Source organism: Podarcis bocagei, assembly GCF_964188305.1.
Source record: "Podarcis bocagei genome assembly, chromosome: 6".
NCBI lineage: Eukaryota > Metazoa > Chordata > Lepidosauria > Squamata > Lacertidae > Podarcis > Podarcis bocagei.
Genome location: NC_138130.1, coordinates 93751178 through 93768217, shown reverse-complemented (window position 1 = coordinate 93768217; position 17040 = coordinate 93751178). Strand labels below are relative to the sequence as shown.

At 44.6% G+C, this 17040-nt stretch overlaps 1 protein-coding gene across 4 annotated transcripts in view; it reads right to left on the bottom strand.

The window, feature by feature from the left end:
- NOX4 (NADPH oxidase 4) overlaps nucleotides 1-17040 on the bottom strand; it is a 94964-nt gene that overhangs the window by 17220 nt on the left and 60704 nt on the right. For all 4 annotated transcript variants that reach the window (XM_081197388.1, XM_081197385.1, XM_081197386.1 and 1 more), the window contains one exon: nucleotides 11287-11368. In XM_081197388.1, coding sequence (XP_081053514.1) covers nucleotides 11287-11368 — 82 coding nt within the window. The remainder of the gene's footprint in view (nucleotides 1-11286; nucleotides 11369-17040) is intronic.

The window sequence follows — 17040 nt, the reverse complement described above, 5'->3', positions numbered from 1 at the left end:
TTTTGCTTTGGGGACAGAACAACTAGGTTGCTGGAAGATGCCATCAATGCTTGAGCTCTGGAGTGAACGGGAGAAACAGGATGGTAAAAAAGGGGCTGTGCAAATTCATATTACACACATTGCATCTTTCCTTGCTTGCATCCTTCACTGCTTTTCCTCTAGAAGGCCCCCTGTCACTCAGTGGTAGGGCAAGCAAAATGTCCCACATTCAACTCTTGGCTTCACTGGAGAGGGCTGAGAGAGACCCCTGCCTGAAACCCTGGAAAGTTACTGCCAGTCAAGTTAGAGTTGACAGAACTGAGCTAGAGCTATTTTAATAAATAGGGGTCTTAGTAGACCACAGTCTGAACATGAGTCAGTAGTATGGCACAGCAGCAAAAAAAGCTAATGCTATTCTAGGCTGCATCAACAAAACTATAATGTCCAGAACAAGGAAAATAATAGTCCCATTCTATTCTGCCTTTGCCAGACCACACCAGGCATAAAGGTAAAGGGACCCCTGACCAATAGGTCCAGTCGTGGCTGACTCTGGGGTTGCAGCGCTCATCTCACTTTATTGGCCAAAGGGGCTGGCATACAGCTTCTGGGTCATGTGGCCAGCAGGACTAAGGTGCTTCTGGCGAACCAGAGCAGCGCACAGAAATGCCGTTTATTTATCTACTTGCACTTTGATGTGCTTTTGAACTGCTAGGTTGACAGGAGCAGGGACCGAGCAACGGGAGCTCACCCCGTCGCGGGGATTCGAACCACCGACCTTCTGATCGGCAAGTCCTAGGCTCTGTGGTTTAACCCACAGTGCCACCAGGCATAGTGTGTCCAATTTTGGGCACCACAATTTAAGAAGGATGTTGACAAGCTGGAACGTGTGCGGAGGAAGGCAACCAAGATGATCAAGGGTCTGGAAACCAAGTCTTATGAGGAAAGGTTGAAGGAGCCGTGGATATTTAGCCTGTAAAGAGGAGACTGATACAATAGCCATCTTCAAACATCTCAAGGGCTGTCACATGGAAGATGGAGCAAGCTTGTTTCCTCCTACTCTGGAGGGTAGGACCCCAAACCAACAGCTTTGGGCTACAAGAAAGGAGATTCTGGCTGAACATCAGGAATAACTTTCTGACAGCAAGAGCTGTTCGACAGTGGAACAGACTTCCTTGAGAGGTTGTGGACTCTCCATCCCTGGAGATTTTAAAGCAGATGTTGGATGGCCATCTGTCAGTTGAGATTCCTGCAATGCAGGGGACTGGACAAGATGACCCATAGGGTCCCTTCTGACTCTGCAAGTCTATGACTCTGTGATCCAACTGCCACTTCATCCTTCCGTCTTTCCCCAACCCCTGTCTGAGAGAACCACCATTTCAAAGCTTCAATCTAGAAGAGCTTGGTCTCTAAAAGTTGCAGCGTGCCCTGATCCATTTTTAAACAACCCACGCCAAGATTCCTTTGAGGCCAAGAAGCCGATGCAACTGAGCACGGAGGTGGTCAATATTCCAGCAGCTCATGGCAGAATTCAAACAGAAAAGCTTCCCAGAGGAAAGTTGAGCGTGCAGATCAGGAAATGTCACGAGAATGCCAAATGAGGAGCGGCAGGGAGAGGGGAAGCCTGAAGGAGAGGCCTAAAAGTATTTCATTTGAATGCTCCTCGGAGAGGCGCTTGCAGCTTCTCATCTTGTGCCAGCTCCGCAGTATTATGAAAAAAACACACGAGAAAACACAGCATGAAAAACATGTCGCCAACAACGTACCTCACTGAGAAATGTTCATGAAATGGACGGCTTGGAGCATTCTCACCCACAAGAAGATGCTGTAAAGCCAGGGCAGCTGAGATTGCACACTTCAGATGTGGCTGGACTAGAACTCCCAAAAGCCCCAGGCAACAGCGCCAATGTTCAGGGGGCACAAGACTCCAGTGATATCCTGGGGACGCTACATAGCTTGCCCTACTGGGCTAGAAAACAGCCCTAAGCAGGTTTTCCAAATAAGCCACATGCCCCAACCAGACCATGCCCCTCGTCTGCACTTAAAGGCTACCAGCGTTTTGTAATTTCTGCAATGCCTCTATTGTGTTGCTGTCCTGCACTGGCAGTTCTGCAAGAGTTTCTGAAGAGAGACCACGTTTGCACAGAGAAGGGCAGCTGCATGAGGGATGGGAAGCCTGGGGGATCTGGGAGCTCCTTGTTTTGTCAGTGGCAAGACTTAATTAATGGATGGAATTGAGTGGCACAGGAGGCAGTGGTGCCCACTAGCTGAGAAGGCTTGCGAAGGGAAGTCGGACAAATGCATGGGAGGATGGCTCTACCTGTGCCAATTAACCCTTCGCCCACTCCCGCCTGTCCCAGCTCACAGGCTGACTGCCAAGTGAAATCAGAGATGTGGAGAGCTTCTTTCAGTTCTTTTATTTACATCAACAGACTGCACAGAGAGGCCATGAATTATGCTCCCTTCGGTCTCAAGACGTTGCTCCACCCCAGTCCTGGCTCTGGCATAGCATCTGCTGCTGTTCATAGGTTTGCTTCCTAAGCACGGGAGCAATTCTACAGGTGTAGTCAATGGTGCTGTATCCTTTACCCTCTGTTCCACATAAAACAACGAACACATAATTCTCCAAGTCTAGTCCATGAGGCTAGACCTCATTTAGTTGGAAAGATTGCACTAGACTTGGATGAGAGCATGCAGCTTGAAGAAGATGCACACATTTGTGCATAGCCAGGATGTCACAGAGATCTAGCTTTAACCAAAAGTAGAGCAAGACTTCTCGTAGTCCGTAGCTAAACTGGCACCTCTACACAAATCGCTGAGCGTCAGAGTCTGACAGCTTGATAAATGAACATCTCCCTCTCCTTTTCGAAACCTCTTTTTTTTTACAGCTGATGTCAACACTTTCAGATCGCTCGTTGTATATTTGAAGCGCTCTTTATTTTCAAAATGGCAGCTATCTCCGAAATGAGAAAGGATATTGAGTCATGTCAGATCTGGTTTTCAATCTGTGTTCTCTGCTCAAAAAAAGAGAGAAGAAGTTAGAAAAGAGGGGGAAAGAAAAGAAGAGGATAAAAAAAACATTGATCTTAGGTGCAAAGACCAATGTCGCATTGTAAGTGTCTGCACTGTACATCTAATGCAGTATCATGCCACTTTAATCAGCTTCTCCCCAAAGAAACCTGGGAACTTTTTTATTAAACGTTTCCAGAGTAGTTGAACCATCCATCTCCACCACAAGAATGCTTAATGCCATCAAATCCATAAAACCCCCACTGCCCTTGGCAAAACAAGTGGCCCTGGCAGAGTATTACCTTTACTTAAAAGGTAAAGGGGCCCCTGACCATTAGGTGCAGTCGTGGCCAACTCTGGGGTTGCGACGCTCATCTCACTTTATTGGCCGAGGGAGCCGGCGTACAGCTTCCAGGTCATGTGGCCAGCATGACTAAGCCACTTCTGGTGAACCAGAGCAGCACACAGAAACACAGTTTACCTTCCCGCCAGAGCGGTACCTATTTATCTACTTGCACTTTGATGTGCTTTCGAACTGCTAGGTTGGCAGGAGCATCGACCGAGGAATGGGAGCTCACCCAGTCGCAGGGATTCGAACTGCCAACCTTCTGATCGGCAAGTCCTAGGCTCTGTGGTTTAACCCACAGCACCACCCGCATCCCGGGGGGTTACTTACATATCCTTAAATTGTGGATCTCCCTCCCCACAGAGTTGTGTCTGGCACTTCCATTATTTTGGAGAATGCTGAGGACACACTTGAATTGTATGTTTTCAGGACCCACATTATTTCTGTGATTGTCTTAAGCTGCTTTTAGTGAGGAGATTTCACCCCTCCCATATCCAAGAATCTGCTGATGAGTCTGGTGATTTTCCAGAGAGGAGGGGCGGTGTTCTGCTCTCTACTTATTCCACTCCAGCCTAACTTTAGTCAGTCAGTCAGTCAGTCAGTGTGTCGGAGAGAGAGAGAGACTGAGTGTTAGAGATTGTGTGTATAGATAAGGTTGCTGCTAAGAGCAGCAGCAGACACTCAGTGCGGTTCAGTTTTTTAGTTTAGACCTCATTTAGCTCTGTATATAGTTGTATATTATAGTTGTAGATAGAATAAAGAAGATATTCTACAGAGCTGCTCTCCGAGTCGTTTATGCTCTGCTGTACTCTGCTGTGCGACGACTGTCTATATAGTAGAAGTGAATTCAGTGCTCACAACTCTAAGCTGTGAGTCCACAGCACTTTGACCTGTTCCTGTGCAGAAGGTGGTCTCTGGAAGTGCTACCCAGCTCGCCTAGCCCAGTCGGGGCTGAAGTGGATGAGTCCACTTGGTGGCACTGGCTCAAGGGTGATGCTGACATTTAGTATTGTATACTAATACTTCCCTGGGACTTTAGGGTGAAGGGCAGGTAATAAATTAAAACAAGAGCAACTTTCAGCTCAGCCCTAATTTTTAATTCAAACTCTGTTTTTCATAGGTTTCATAAATTTCTTCAATATTAGCATGTGTGCGTTTGTAGACTCTCTCTCTCTATAGCAGGGGTAGGCAACCTAAGTAAGGCCTGTGGGCCGGATGTGGCCCAATTGCCTTCTCAATCTGGCCTGCAGATGGTCTGGGAATCAGTGTGTTTTGACACAAGTAGAATGTGTCCTTTTATTTAAAATGCATCTCTGGGTTATTTGTGGGCCATAGGAATTCGTTCATTGTTTTTTCCCCAAAAATATAGTCCAGCCCATCGCATGGTCTGAGGGACGGTGGACCGGCCCACAGCTGAAAAAGGCTGCTGACCCCTGCTCTATAGGGTATATTTATATATAGTCCTCAGCTTGTTTGCTAATGAGCTGTGATGCCAACGAACCATTTCCTGTAATGAGCATACAATTTATTGCAAAAGATTAATTATATTATAAACGGCAGCCAATGGCTCAAAATAACATATGTAAAGATTTCTCTTTTAATGAGCAACCAAAGTGTGGCTGACTCTCCCTGTGTGGAAAACACAGAACAAAACGAAGCAAAAGAAAGGAAAGGGAAGGCAACCAGTCCTTATTCTTCTCTGAGAAGGGCACCGTTTCAGCCAATCCTGTTGCTGAGCTATAATGAAGGACCATTATCATTTCAAAGAGTGCTACAGCTCAATAATCTAAGCAGCATGAGATGGTGGTTCAAAGAGTTTGTAGTTTTAAGAGAGGGAGAGTACCCACTGCTTCTGTGGAAATGAACAAGGAGTTGAAAACGTTCAGCAGATCTCGCCATTAGCTGCCAGGAGACACAAGACCTCGAGCAGTAACAGCGGGAAACTGTTCCTTGCATCTAATTATATGATAAATACACACACACACACCACAACTCTGATTTTTCTAAAAACACACACACAGGGATAGATTTGGAGGGTGGCATTCCATTGAAATTCACTAGTAAACATGAGCTGCCATTTCTTCTTTTTTTTAAAAAAAAGTTTTTTGACTGTGGGGCAAATGAGCGAAGCAATTTCTAGAAGGCAAATGCATTCATAAGGGATCTCTGCCACACCTTACATTGGCCTATGCTGGTATTTTCAATGAATTTGAACACACTGAGAGTGTCTTATGAATGGTTCAACATGCTTCCAGATCACTGGCTATGCATCTAAGCTTGATCTGTCTCGACCCACATTGACCACTTCACAAGACTGCTTTAGCACTGCCAACTTTTCAACTGCCACCCACCCACTGCTGTGCCTTTTCTATACACATCAATTTGCTGCTAAAGGCACAAGAGCAACTTAAAGTTAAAGGTAAAGGGACCCCTGACTGTTAGGTCCAGTTGCGGACAACTCTGGGGTTGCGGCACTCATCTTGCTTTATTGGCCTAGGGAGCCGGCGTACAGCTTCTGGGTCATGTGGCAAGCATGACTAAGCTGCTTCTGGCGAACAGGAGCAGCGCACAGAAATGCCATTTACCTTACCACTGGAGTGGTACCTACTTATCTACTTGCACTTTGACGTGCTTTTGAACTGCTAGGTTGGCAGGGACCAAGCAACGGGAGCTCACCCCGTCGCGGGGATTCGAACCACCGACCTTCCGATTGGCAAGCCCTAGGCTCTGTGGTTTAGACCACAGCGCCACCCTCTTATCTGTCTAAGAGCAACTTAATGTTCTCTTATTTTGCTGTTTCATAGGCCAACGCTGCTTTGCATGCCATTCCAAAATCCTCACACTTTTTTAAAATTCAAATTAGATCTACTTTTTTCCGGCGCACCGAACTACTCACTATACCAGATTGACACTTGCAAACCCCCTGGGAAAATTCAACTTTGGTTGATTAGCACCGGAGAAATGTTACTCATGCAGGTGGACTGTCACAAATTTGGATCATCTTAAAGCTCTGGCTGAAAGGTGTCACAGAGGTTTGTAATTACCTGGCTTGAAATGCAAACTCGTCCAGCTTGCAAAGCTCGGCTAGGTTGCAAACTGAGCAGCATTTTCAAGCAAAGTTCCTTTCTAGCTTGGAATCGGAGCCCTCCCTCTTTCCCTGAACACCGCAAGGAGAGAAGAATGCAGATGGACATGATCACGCTTTTCCAAAACTATGAGGACAGCCACATAGATTAGTCCCCCACAGACCCAGATCTAATGGACAACTTACAGAAGGCTAGATCTTGGTTGAACATTAGAGGAAATGTTTTGATGGTGGGAGTCATCTGACAATGGAACCAATTATTGGGGTTAGGGAGATTTCCACCTCCCTGGAGGTCTTCAAGGAGAGGCTATCTATCTATCTATCTATCTATCTATCTATCATCTATCATCTATCTATCTATCTCTATCATCTATCTATCTATATCTATCTATATCTATCTATCATCTATCATCTATCATCTATCGTCATCTATCTATCTATCTATCTATCATCTATCTATCTATCTATCTATCTATCATCTATCATCTATCATCTATCATCTATCATCTATCTATCTATCTATCATCTATCTATCTATCATCTATCTATCTATCTCTATCTATCTATCATCCATCATCTATCTATCTATCTATCTATCTATCTATCTATCATCTATCTATCTATCATCTATCTATCTATCTATCTATCATCTATCTCTCTATCATCTATCTCTATCATCTATTTATCTATCTATCTATCTATCATCTATCTATCTATCGTCATCTATCTACCTATCTATCTATCTATCATCTATCTATCTATCTATCTATCGTCATCTATCTACCTATCTATCTATCTATCATCTATCTATCTATCTATCTATCTATCTATCTATCTAATCTATCTATCATCTATCTATCTATCTATCTATCTATCTATCTATCTATCATCTATCTATCTATCTATCTATCTATCTATCTATCATCTATCTATTTATCTATCTATCATCTATCTATTGTCATCTATCTATCATCCATCATCTATCAATCTATCTATCATCTATATCTATCATCTATCTATCTATCTATCTATCTATCTATCTATCTATCTATCATCTATCTATCTACAGTGGTGCCCCACAACACGAATGCCTCGCAAGACGAAAAACTCGCTAGACGAAAGGGTTTTGCGGTTTTTGAGCTGCTTCGCAAGATGAATTTCCCTATGGGCTTGCAAGTTTGTTTCCTTTTTCTTAACACCGTTAATACAGTTGCGACTTGACTTCGAGGAGCAACTCATAGAACGCGGTGTGGTAGCCTTTTTTGAGGTTTTTGGTGATTTTTGAAGCTTTTCCAAAACTTTTCCAACACCGTGCTTCGCAAGACGAAAAATTCGCTAGACAAAAAGACTCGCAGAACGAATTAATTTCGTCTTGTGAGGCACCACTGTATCTATCATCTATCTCTATCAGCTGAGGATGCTTTAGCTCAGGGGCTGAATTCTCTGTTTCCAGGCCACATCATTTTTTAGTACTCAGAAATCCAGAAAATTACATGCCCCAAATCTCATGAGCATGCTTGGCACCATCCCGGGCACAAGGAGTCTTGGGAAAGGGGCACCCAGCATTTCATTGGCGCAGCACTGAACATGCCAGAAGAGTAAAGGGTAAAGCACTCAGTTTATACAGTCCACACTAAGAGAAGAATTTGGCAGTATATCCAAATGCAGAAACATATATGCATTATGTGCACCAAATCAGACTGTTGGTCCCACTATTGCAATATTGTCTACTTTGACTGGCAGTGGCTCTCCAGGGTTTCAGGCAGCAGCTTTCCCCAGCCCTACCTGGAGACGTCTGGGACATGTTGGACTCCAGGCAGAACCTCCACCACTGAGTTACAGCCCTTACAATCCTAATCTGGAACAGGGTGGTATTATATTAACTTCCCTCTGCAATGTTCCGGGCCACAACCTAAGGGATCATTCATTACTCAGTTTTTAAAGTATGTGGCAGATCTGTGCACTGGATTTGGCCAAAGCCTGAACCAAACTGAGCTGATTCGGGCAAGATCCAGACTCTGGCCGAATCAGGTGGTGACAGACACAGATTGCTTTGGGGCTGGGATTGGGTTGGCTGTTTCCTGGGTCAACCTGAGTCAGATCAGGTGGTGGTGTGGATGTACCTAGTCCTGGAATGTGTTTGAATGAAGCAGGGAAGCATTTCAATTCAGAATGCTGTGAGGGCTTCCTTCTCAGAGCCAACATGAAATATACTCAGAGTCGACAGTGGATTTCATGCTCTTTATTCAGCTCATAGTGGTGAGGAGGAATGGAAGTTTCCCCAAAGTATCTGCTTTATATACATTATTTACACAATGGGCTGCACGTGATTGGCTAATTCTGGAATTCTCCTGTAGGCCAATCAGGTTGTGGATTCACTTCCACCTGGAGCTGGATTGGGTGACTCCTGTGGACCAATCATACTGCTGCATTGTTCTAGGACCAATCAGACTGCTGCATTTTGGATCCTATTGTTCTAGGACCAATCAGACTGCTGCATTTTGGATCCTATTCAACTCAGTACATAACGCAACAGCTCTGCTATTTCTATCTCTGCTTCTGGAGCCAGTTAAGAACAGTTGCCCTGTTGGTTTTTGAAGCCATTCTTGGCAGTCGTCTGTTTTAATGAAGTCTCTCTCTCTCTTTGGCCCAATCCCTCTTCCTTCTGGTCATCGAACGCTCGAATTCCAATGGTCTTGATCCTCCGCTCAATCTGTCCCTGCTGTGCTCCAGAGAACCTTCTCCCCTTCATCTCGTGCCACCTGGAACAACCTCCTCACATCTTCCCACTACACTGTTTCATTTCAAATCTGTGGCAAAAATGCCCTCTTCCTTCCCCTTTCAGCTTTCTTCATTTTGGTTTTTTAAAAAAAACAAAACCCAACCTCGGTGTATTTTAAACTCAACATGCGAAAAAAAAAGAAATATTCACACAGTTGAATAGCAGCAATAAAGGCTGCTGTGAGGACAATACAGATTATCGTATCGTATTGTATCGTATCGTAAAGCATACTAACTACATGAAGCCATACAGATGATGATGATACTAAAAACAACATCATCAGACAAGCAGAACCATTCTATGTCCCCTTACTTGGTTCATTAGGACTTCCTCTTCAGCATTCATAGGACTGAAGTCACAATTCTAGTAAATGTTTATCAGCACTATATACTCTCTAAAATGCATGAGGAACTCTTTGCTGTTCCAGGCTCACTTCCTACTTGCAGCGGCTCAACCTCTCCTTCACTGAACACCCAACCCACAAACATGGCTAAATATCATTGAATGGCAGTAATAGACACATTCCTTCCTTCCTTCCTTCCTTCCTTCCTTCCTTCCTTCCTTCCTTCCTTCCTCCCTCCCTCCCTTCCTTCCTTCCCTCCTTTCTGTTCTAAACACAGGAGAGGTGCAAAGAGCTTCTCTCTGAGAGACAGTGTGGCAGTAGCTGAGGAGAGGTGATGAAAGACCATATTGGGGTCCTATCTCTTTTTCAGGTCTTTTAGGTGTGGCAGCCATTTTGTGCTATGCCACACTCCCATGGCAGCCATCTTGCAACTAGAGCTCATGGCACTTTCACAAAATTCCAGAAAGATCCACCAGCCCAAAAATGTTGGTCACCTTCAACTAGATAAATAGATCGATGTAGACCAAGTACACCAAGAGATGATACAAGAAAAGCAGGGTCCTGTCACACCATATCTGTGCTACCTCTTAGCGAGCATGGCTATAGCCATTTTGGCTACCTAAGGGGCAGCACACAAAGAGATCATTTGGAATTGAAATACAGAGTAGGTATAGAGAAAACCAGGTCTCAAGCATGACAGAAGGTGGATCTTCACACAGGAAAAAAAGAATGCTAGAAATAAGTCATAAATTAAATCGTTGTAACAAAAGAGAGAAAAACGCTATGTAAAATCACATTAAAAAGTTTTGTGCTCTACAGCGCCATCTGGTGCTGCATGTTTATAATGCATTGAAAACAATGGTGTTTTTTTACTAGTGTAGCTGAGTCCCAAGGGCAAAACCCGGAATGGGGTTATGCAGATGCGGAAGTGGTGCTATGCAGATAAGATGAGGCTTCCTTCTCAACGGTTATAGGTCACCAGGGGCAAGGGGCAGATTTAGCCCCCGTTCCTCAAAGGATGTATTTCTGTATGCTCACATAGGGGGTAAAAAAAATTGAAAAACCACTCCATTTTGGGATACTGCTGTGCTGAGGTCAAAACTGAACCTCCATCGCTGACAGACCCAAAGACATTTAGCACGTCTTGCATGATAGGAAAAAATCTCAAGATCTTTGCAGCATGCAAGCTCCCCCTGCCCCACAGCCCTTGATAATGACGGACAGCTTGTTAATTAACAATGAAAGTGGCATCTGATTCTGATGGGCACCTTCTAATTATGGATGCACTCTCATCTATCTCTGTCTTACCTCTCTTTCTTCTGAAAACAAGCAAGCTCTCATTAGAAGGTGCCTCTAATTTGGCTGCGACAAAAGCCCGGTTCCTGATTCAGTCGGCTTGCATGCTTCAATGGTTGTAGCAGGCTGTGACGTGTGTGTGTGTGTGTGTGTGTGTGTGTGTGTGTGTACCTACCTAGGATGCCTTGTTAAAAATCCAGGTGCTTCTGTCATCACGAGAGAAGGAATACCAAAAGATACACAGAGGGATTAACCTAACTAGACCCTTCCTTGTGTCGATGCACAACATCAAGGAAAGCAAGATGCAGCCCAGACACTGAGATCAGTGGCTTATCCATCAGTCTGGGAGCGCAGAGAGCCATCTCTTTTGCACCACGGGAAACCACAGGACGAAACTTGCCTTTTTTTCTTATCTAATTCTTCCCAAGGAGAAGGTAACGTTTACTTACTTAGGATATCGCCTCTGTTGGAAGACCGGCAGGATCTCAGCATCCCAAGTGGAATGGAGGAACAGCAGGTCCCGAAATCTCTCTGTAAAACAGCAATAACAACAAAAATGATGCAGCCTTTTGTTGCAGAATCCAACTAGCCCAACTGCATCAGTGCAAGGCTTTTATCATATGTGGTGGACTTGTAAGGTAATAAAAGCTTTCTGGGAGATGATATATAATGAAATGAAAAAAATACATGCTTAAAATAACTTTGTTAAGAAACCAGAAGCTTTTCTATTAAGAATTATAGGTACCAACATCCCAAGTGAACAAAAAAGACTTTTGCAACAGAAAAGACTGTGCAACACAGATGCTACTAGCCCAGAGATGGAAAGAAGATAAAGTCCCTACCAGAGAGGAATGGCAAACCAAGCTGTTTGACTATGCCAAAATGGCAAAGCTGACTGGAAAACTCAGAAACCAAGAGGACAGAAAACATTATAAAAGAATGGGGGGGGGATTATAAGTTATTTAGGAGACCACTGTCAGCAGATGGAAACATTAGCAGGATTTTGATTTCGCTCGTAGTGTAACAATAACCATGAATAATATGACTTGATATAAAAATTGGAGCATGGAAGAATATGTAGTATTAAATGTTGAAAATGGGACCCCATGGGGCAGGGGAGAAGTCTGGAGATTCAGAGGAATTTCTCTATGTGGATATAATTTTCAATTCTTTGTTTATAACTCTGTACAGTGATACCTTGGATTATGAACTTAATCTGTTCTGGAAGCCCGTTCTTAAACCAAAGCGATCTTAAACCAAGGTGTGCTTTCCCATAGCAGCGGGGGACTCAGTTTACAAATGAAACACACTCATCAGGAAGCGAAACCTGTTCTGCTTCCAAGGCAAAGTTCACAAACCAAAACACCTACTTCTGGGTGTTTTGCAGAGTTCTTAATCCAAGTTGTTCATAAACTAAGCTGTTCTTAAACCAAGATACCACTGTATTCGTAAAACCAAATAAAAATGATTTTTAAAAAACCCTGCTCCGGGGGCAGGTGGGAGTTGTGTCAAGGAAGCATAATTCCTTGTGTTGATGGGATGAATTTCTTGGACACAACCCCAGGCCTGTATGCCGGTACATAAGAAGAAGAAAAACACAAAAATCCAGAGTTGGGCAATACCAAACAAAATCTTAGTAAACAATGGCAAAGTTTTTACAGCAGCCAGGCTATTCCTGTCCAGGAACTGCTGTAGCTGGAGAAACAGAAGCTAGGAAACGGCACTGCTTGCCACAGAGGACACTTGGGCCACCGTTGACAATGACCAGTATCCAGGAGCACCCCCAAACCACACACTTGCGCCTTCAGAAGGAGTGCAACGCCATTCAGAACAGGCAACTTGTCTATCTTGCGGACCCACCTACCCAAAGAACCTCCATTTCCCCAGGATTCTTGTACAATTGATTGGCCTTTACACGGCCCACCACATGTGGAGAGAGGTTGTGCGTTTTTGCAAGCCAAAACCAGCCTACCAAGGGCTTGGTGAACTTAGTGGGTTTTTGCTGGGTAATCTTTCCTTCCCCAGGATTCAGTGTGCTTTAACTGTACGGTGGGCACGCAGCCAGAGAGAGAGAGAGAGAAAGAGAGAGTTAGTTCAGGAGCAGAGGGCTTAGTTTGATGCCAAAGCATGTTCTCATTCATAGAGAGCACATGTTGCAGTGGGGTCTGGCAGGCCACCCCTCTATTGCTGGGCGGGTTAGTTTGGATGACCATCCGCAGTGATTGGGCGGTTGGGTTGTTGTGCAAAATTTGGTGTTGCAATTTAGGGGGTTGGACCAAAGATTATAAAGTGAAGTCACACAGCACTGACTGGGTTCTTTAGCTGTGTGCATCGGATCACCCGCTAACCCTCCCTAATTTAGGGAATCTTGGTTGACCTTGCTATGCCTGTCATGGGGTCGCCTGCTTTTGGGGCAGGGGCCTGGTAGGAATTTTGTCCAATTGGCTGATGCCATTTGGTTTTTGCCTACTGCGTAGCAAATCGTCACAACTTGTAAGGTTGCGGTTAGGCATTGGTTAAAAAATTGGTTGGTGGAGGGGTAAGGATTGGCGGTGCCTGCTGCAGAAAGGGACTTCCGTTAAAGGAATCCAGGGGCTTGCCATTCTAAGGGGGCTTAGAGCCGCGCAAGCCCCCGGGAGCATGCGGAGGGGGGGTGTGAGGGTCTGTTGCGCGGCTCCATGCTCTCCCCAGTATGATTTTACCTTACTGGCTTTCACTGGAATCTGGAAGTCAGTTCTGTCCCTAGGCGTGGGGACAGATAGTCATAACCAATGCCTAAGCAACCACTCACATTTATGTATTTTAATAAAGTTGTGGCCAAAATTATGCCAAAAGCCTTAAACAAAAATTATGTGTGAAGTGTGGATTATTTGGGGGTGGCTTGGAGGACCTCGACATGCAAATTATCTTACAAGTTCCTAACACTCAAGGGTTAAATGTTCTGCTGTGTGATCACCTCCTATGAGGAGGCGGTGGTGGCAGGGGACCCATTGATGCTACAAACATCCCTAGCTTCCTTTAAGGAGCTGGGCGAAGAAAACCACTTGGAAAGACAAAAGCATTCCTAGAGAGTTAGAACATAAAGCCACAAAGCCTCACGAAACAAATTCTCTTCTCTCTCTCTCTCTCTCTCTCTCTCTCTCTCTCTCTCTCTCTCATGTTCCTGGTGAATGGAGAAACCTTCCTCCTGGGGCAGCAGGCCTGAACAGCTACACTTCATACACAATTAATCCTTGCTTTTTTTGGTTACCGGTGCTGAAAATGTTCCAGAAGAGAGACAGACACAGCGCTGTTTAGAGGAGGCCAAAATGCCACCGAAAAATGCATCAGGGCTGAAGGGTGCCGTATGGTCAGGAACTGGCTTGTCAACTTGAATAGGTCTATATCTGTGTAGACCACCAGATTCCTCCTCCTCCTTCTCCTGATCATGGAGGCACCGTCTGCTGCCTCCACTGAGGAGAGACCATTGCTCAGGGGTCGAGAGCATGCAGTGCCAGCTTCAAACTCTGACAGGACTCCAGTTAATAATAATAATAATAATAATAATAATAATAATAATAATAATAATAAAATTTTATTTGTATCCCGCTCTCCCCAGCCAAAGCCAGGCTCAGAGCGGCTAACATCATATAAATAAGACAATATGCATAATACAATATACAATATGCAAATAAAATAACATTCAGCATTCAGTAAAATAATATAAAATAATATTAAATATCAGCATTTCAAAATTAAACAGAAATCCACTCAACAATTACAATAAGTAATTTCTAAACTCCAATCAATAAAACAACAGCAAACCACAGTGCACAACATAATACAATACAAAATAAGAAGCAGAGACTGGAAGGTGGGGCAAGGCAGGTGGAAGGAGGCCTTGCCTGATGGAGTCTCCCCCCTCACAGTTCTTCCTCCAGGCACAGCTTCCTTATGAGGAGACCCAGGACCAGGGGGTGGGACAAGGCAGGTGGAAGGAGGCCTTGCCTGATGGAGTCTCCCCCCTCACCCTCACCCAGTTAGAGTAGCGGGACTGGAAAAGATCTCTAATTGAAGCCTTGAGGGTTTGCTCCTGGTCACAGTAGACCAGTGTTGAGGAACCTGTGGCCCTCCAGATATTGGTGGACTTAAGAGCTCCGTCAGCCCCAAGCAGCATCACCAATGATCAGGGTTGGTGGGAATTGTAGTTCATCAACATTTGGAGGGCCTTCATGCAGCTACACCCCCACACCTGAGGTGGTAAATTGCTGCTCAAGCATTTTATTCTATTCTTCTCCTGAAGCCACAAAAGCCGGCAGTAAGGGTAATGTCTACGAATGGGTAGAAAACTACCTTAAATGTGTAGAGCAGAGGGGGCAGTCTCTCTCCCCTCCCAGCTCAGAGCCATACTGGTGAAGAAAATAGTCTCCCCCTCGCCACAACTTCTGCTGATCTGAATATTTACAGGAAAAAATAATGTTTAAAAAATAATTTTAGCCACACTAAATCCAGACATGCCCATAGACTTGGGGTACCTGACACTCCTGAGCAATTTGTATATAAAATAAAATTAAACCAAATGGCAAATTAGCAGTCTTGAGAACTTTGGCCCTTAGACACTTCTAGCTGTGAGGTTTTTTTCCATTAGCCTTCGGTTCTCACAAGCAGATGTCCACAGGAAACTTGCAAGCAGAACATCTTTCTCCCCACCTATGATTTTCCACAAGTGCTATTCAGAGACCTGTTGCCACTGAGAGTGGAAATAGAACATAGCCATCATAGTTAGCCTTATCCTCCATTGATTTGCCTAACCCTCTTCTAAAGCCATCCAAATTGGTGGCCATGCAGACTTCTTTTGCAAGAACAAATTCGTGTGTGTGTGTGTGTGTGTGTGTGTGTGTGTGTGTGTGTTCTTGAATGTTTCTGTCTCTGGGTTTCTATGCCGTGGTGATGCAACCCTTTCACCAAAATAAAAACAGCCACCTGTGTAACGAATGGAAAAGAAACATTAGGTGCAAATTCCCAAATCGCTTACTCTAGAGTCACTCTATTAAAACTGGAGACCTTGCAGACACCAGCTAGGATCCACAGCTTTGCAGCTGATCAGCACACAGCCTAGAGTCAATTTTCTCTGAGCAATTCCCTGAGCTGAAACACACACACACACCCCACCAAAAGCACTTTGAAAACTCCTTCAGTTTCATCTTCCTGGATTGCAGCTTCAAATCGGGGTGAGCAGCAGAGGGAGGGAGAGAATCTTGCATGACTTCTTCCCATTTGTGTTTTGAGATAGGCAGTCTGATATTTAGCAGAAGAAGGATGGGGAAATAGAGTGGATAAGAGAGATATCTGAGGGCTTATCCACAATTCCCCTTTGTCCTGTTGAATTCCCCCCAGGGGAAAACAGCTCCTCAACACTCAATAATTTTATTATTTGCTAGATTGGAGTAAACAGCAATTTGAGTTTTCCCCAGATTTCCCTCTGTTCCGATTCATCACCAAAGAATGGGTTTTCCCTTGGGAAGGAGTGGGGCAAGAGGAAAACCCGTAGAGAACCATGCATTCTAGGCACAGTTCAAGCTGCAAGAAGCCTTTGGGGAAGAGGAAGGCTCCCATTTGCTGTTCAGTGGACCTGTCTGGCTGAAAACACTGAAAAGTCTCGCTGTAAATGCTTTCATTCAGCAGCTGCTTTGAAGCGAACAGGGCAGTGTGTACAACCATCAGACCCCAGCTGGATTCTAATTAAACTTCCTGTTCACATTAACTTGGAGAGTCTGCTGGGATGGATGCTCATGCATTTTCCCAAGACCTGGTCTCTTTGGAGGTTCCATTTCCTGCTAACAGCTGACTGGAGTGCAGTGCTGAAATCCTTGAGAATCATTTGTTGTGGGAAACCCTTTCTCCTAACAAAGAAAACAAAACAAAATGAACCTTCTCCCAGCCCCCTCGGAGCAAGAGAAGCAGGGAATGTTCTGTATAGGGAGAAGAGCTCTTGGATGAATTACCTCGGCAGATTCCCCTCCTTGAGGAGGCTACCCATCGTAGATAGCGAAAAGGTTTTCTTCTCTCATAATAGTAGAAACCGGGGACATCCAAGGAAGCTGGATATTGGAAGAGTCAAGGCAGGCGTTTGGTATTTCATCTTGAAAAGATTATTTATGTATGTGTCGACAGCCACATGAATGCTTTCCGCCCAGAAATGGAAGGAAGAGAAAGTCCCAGCA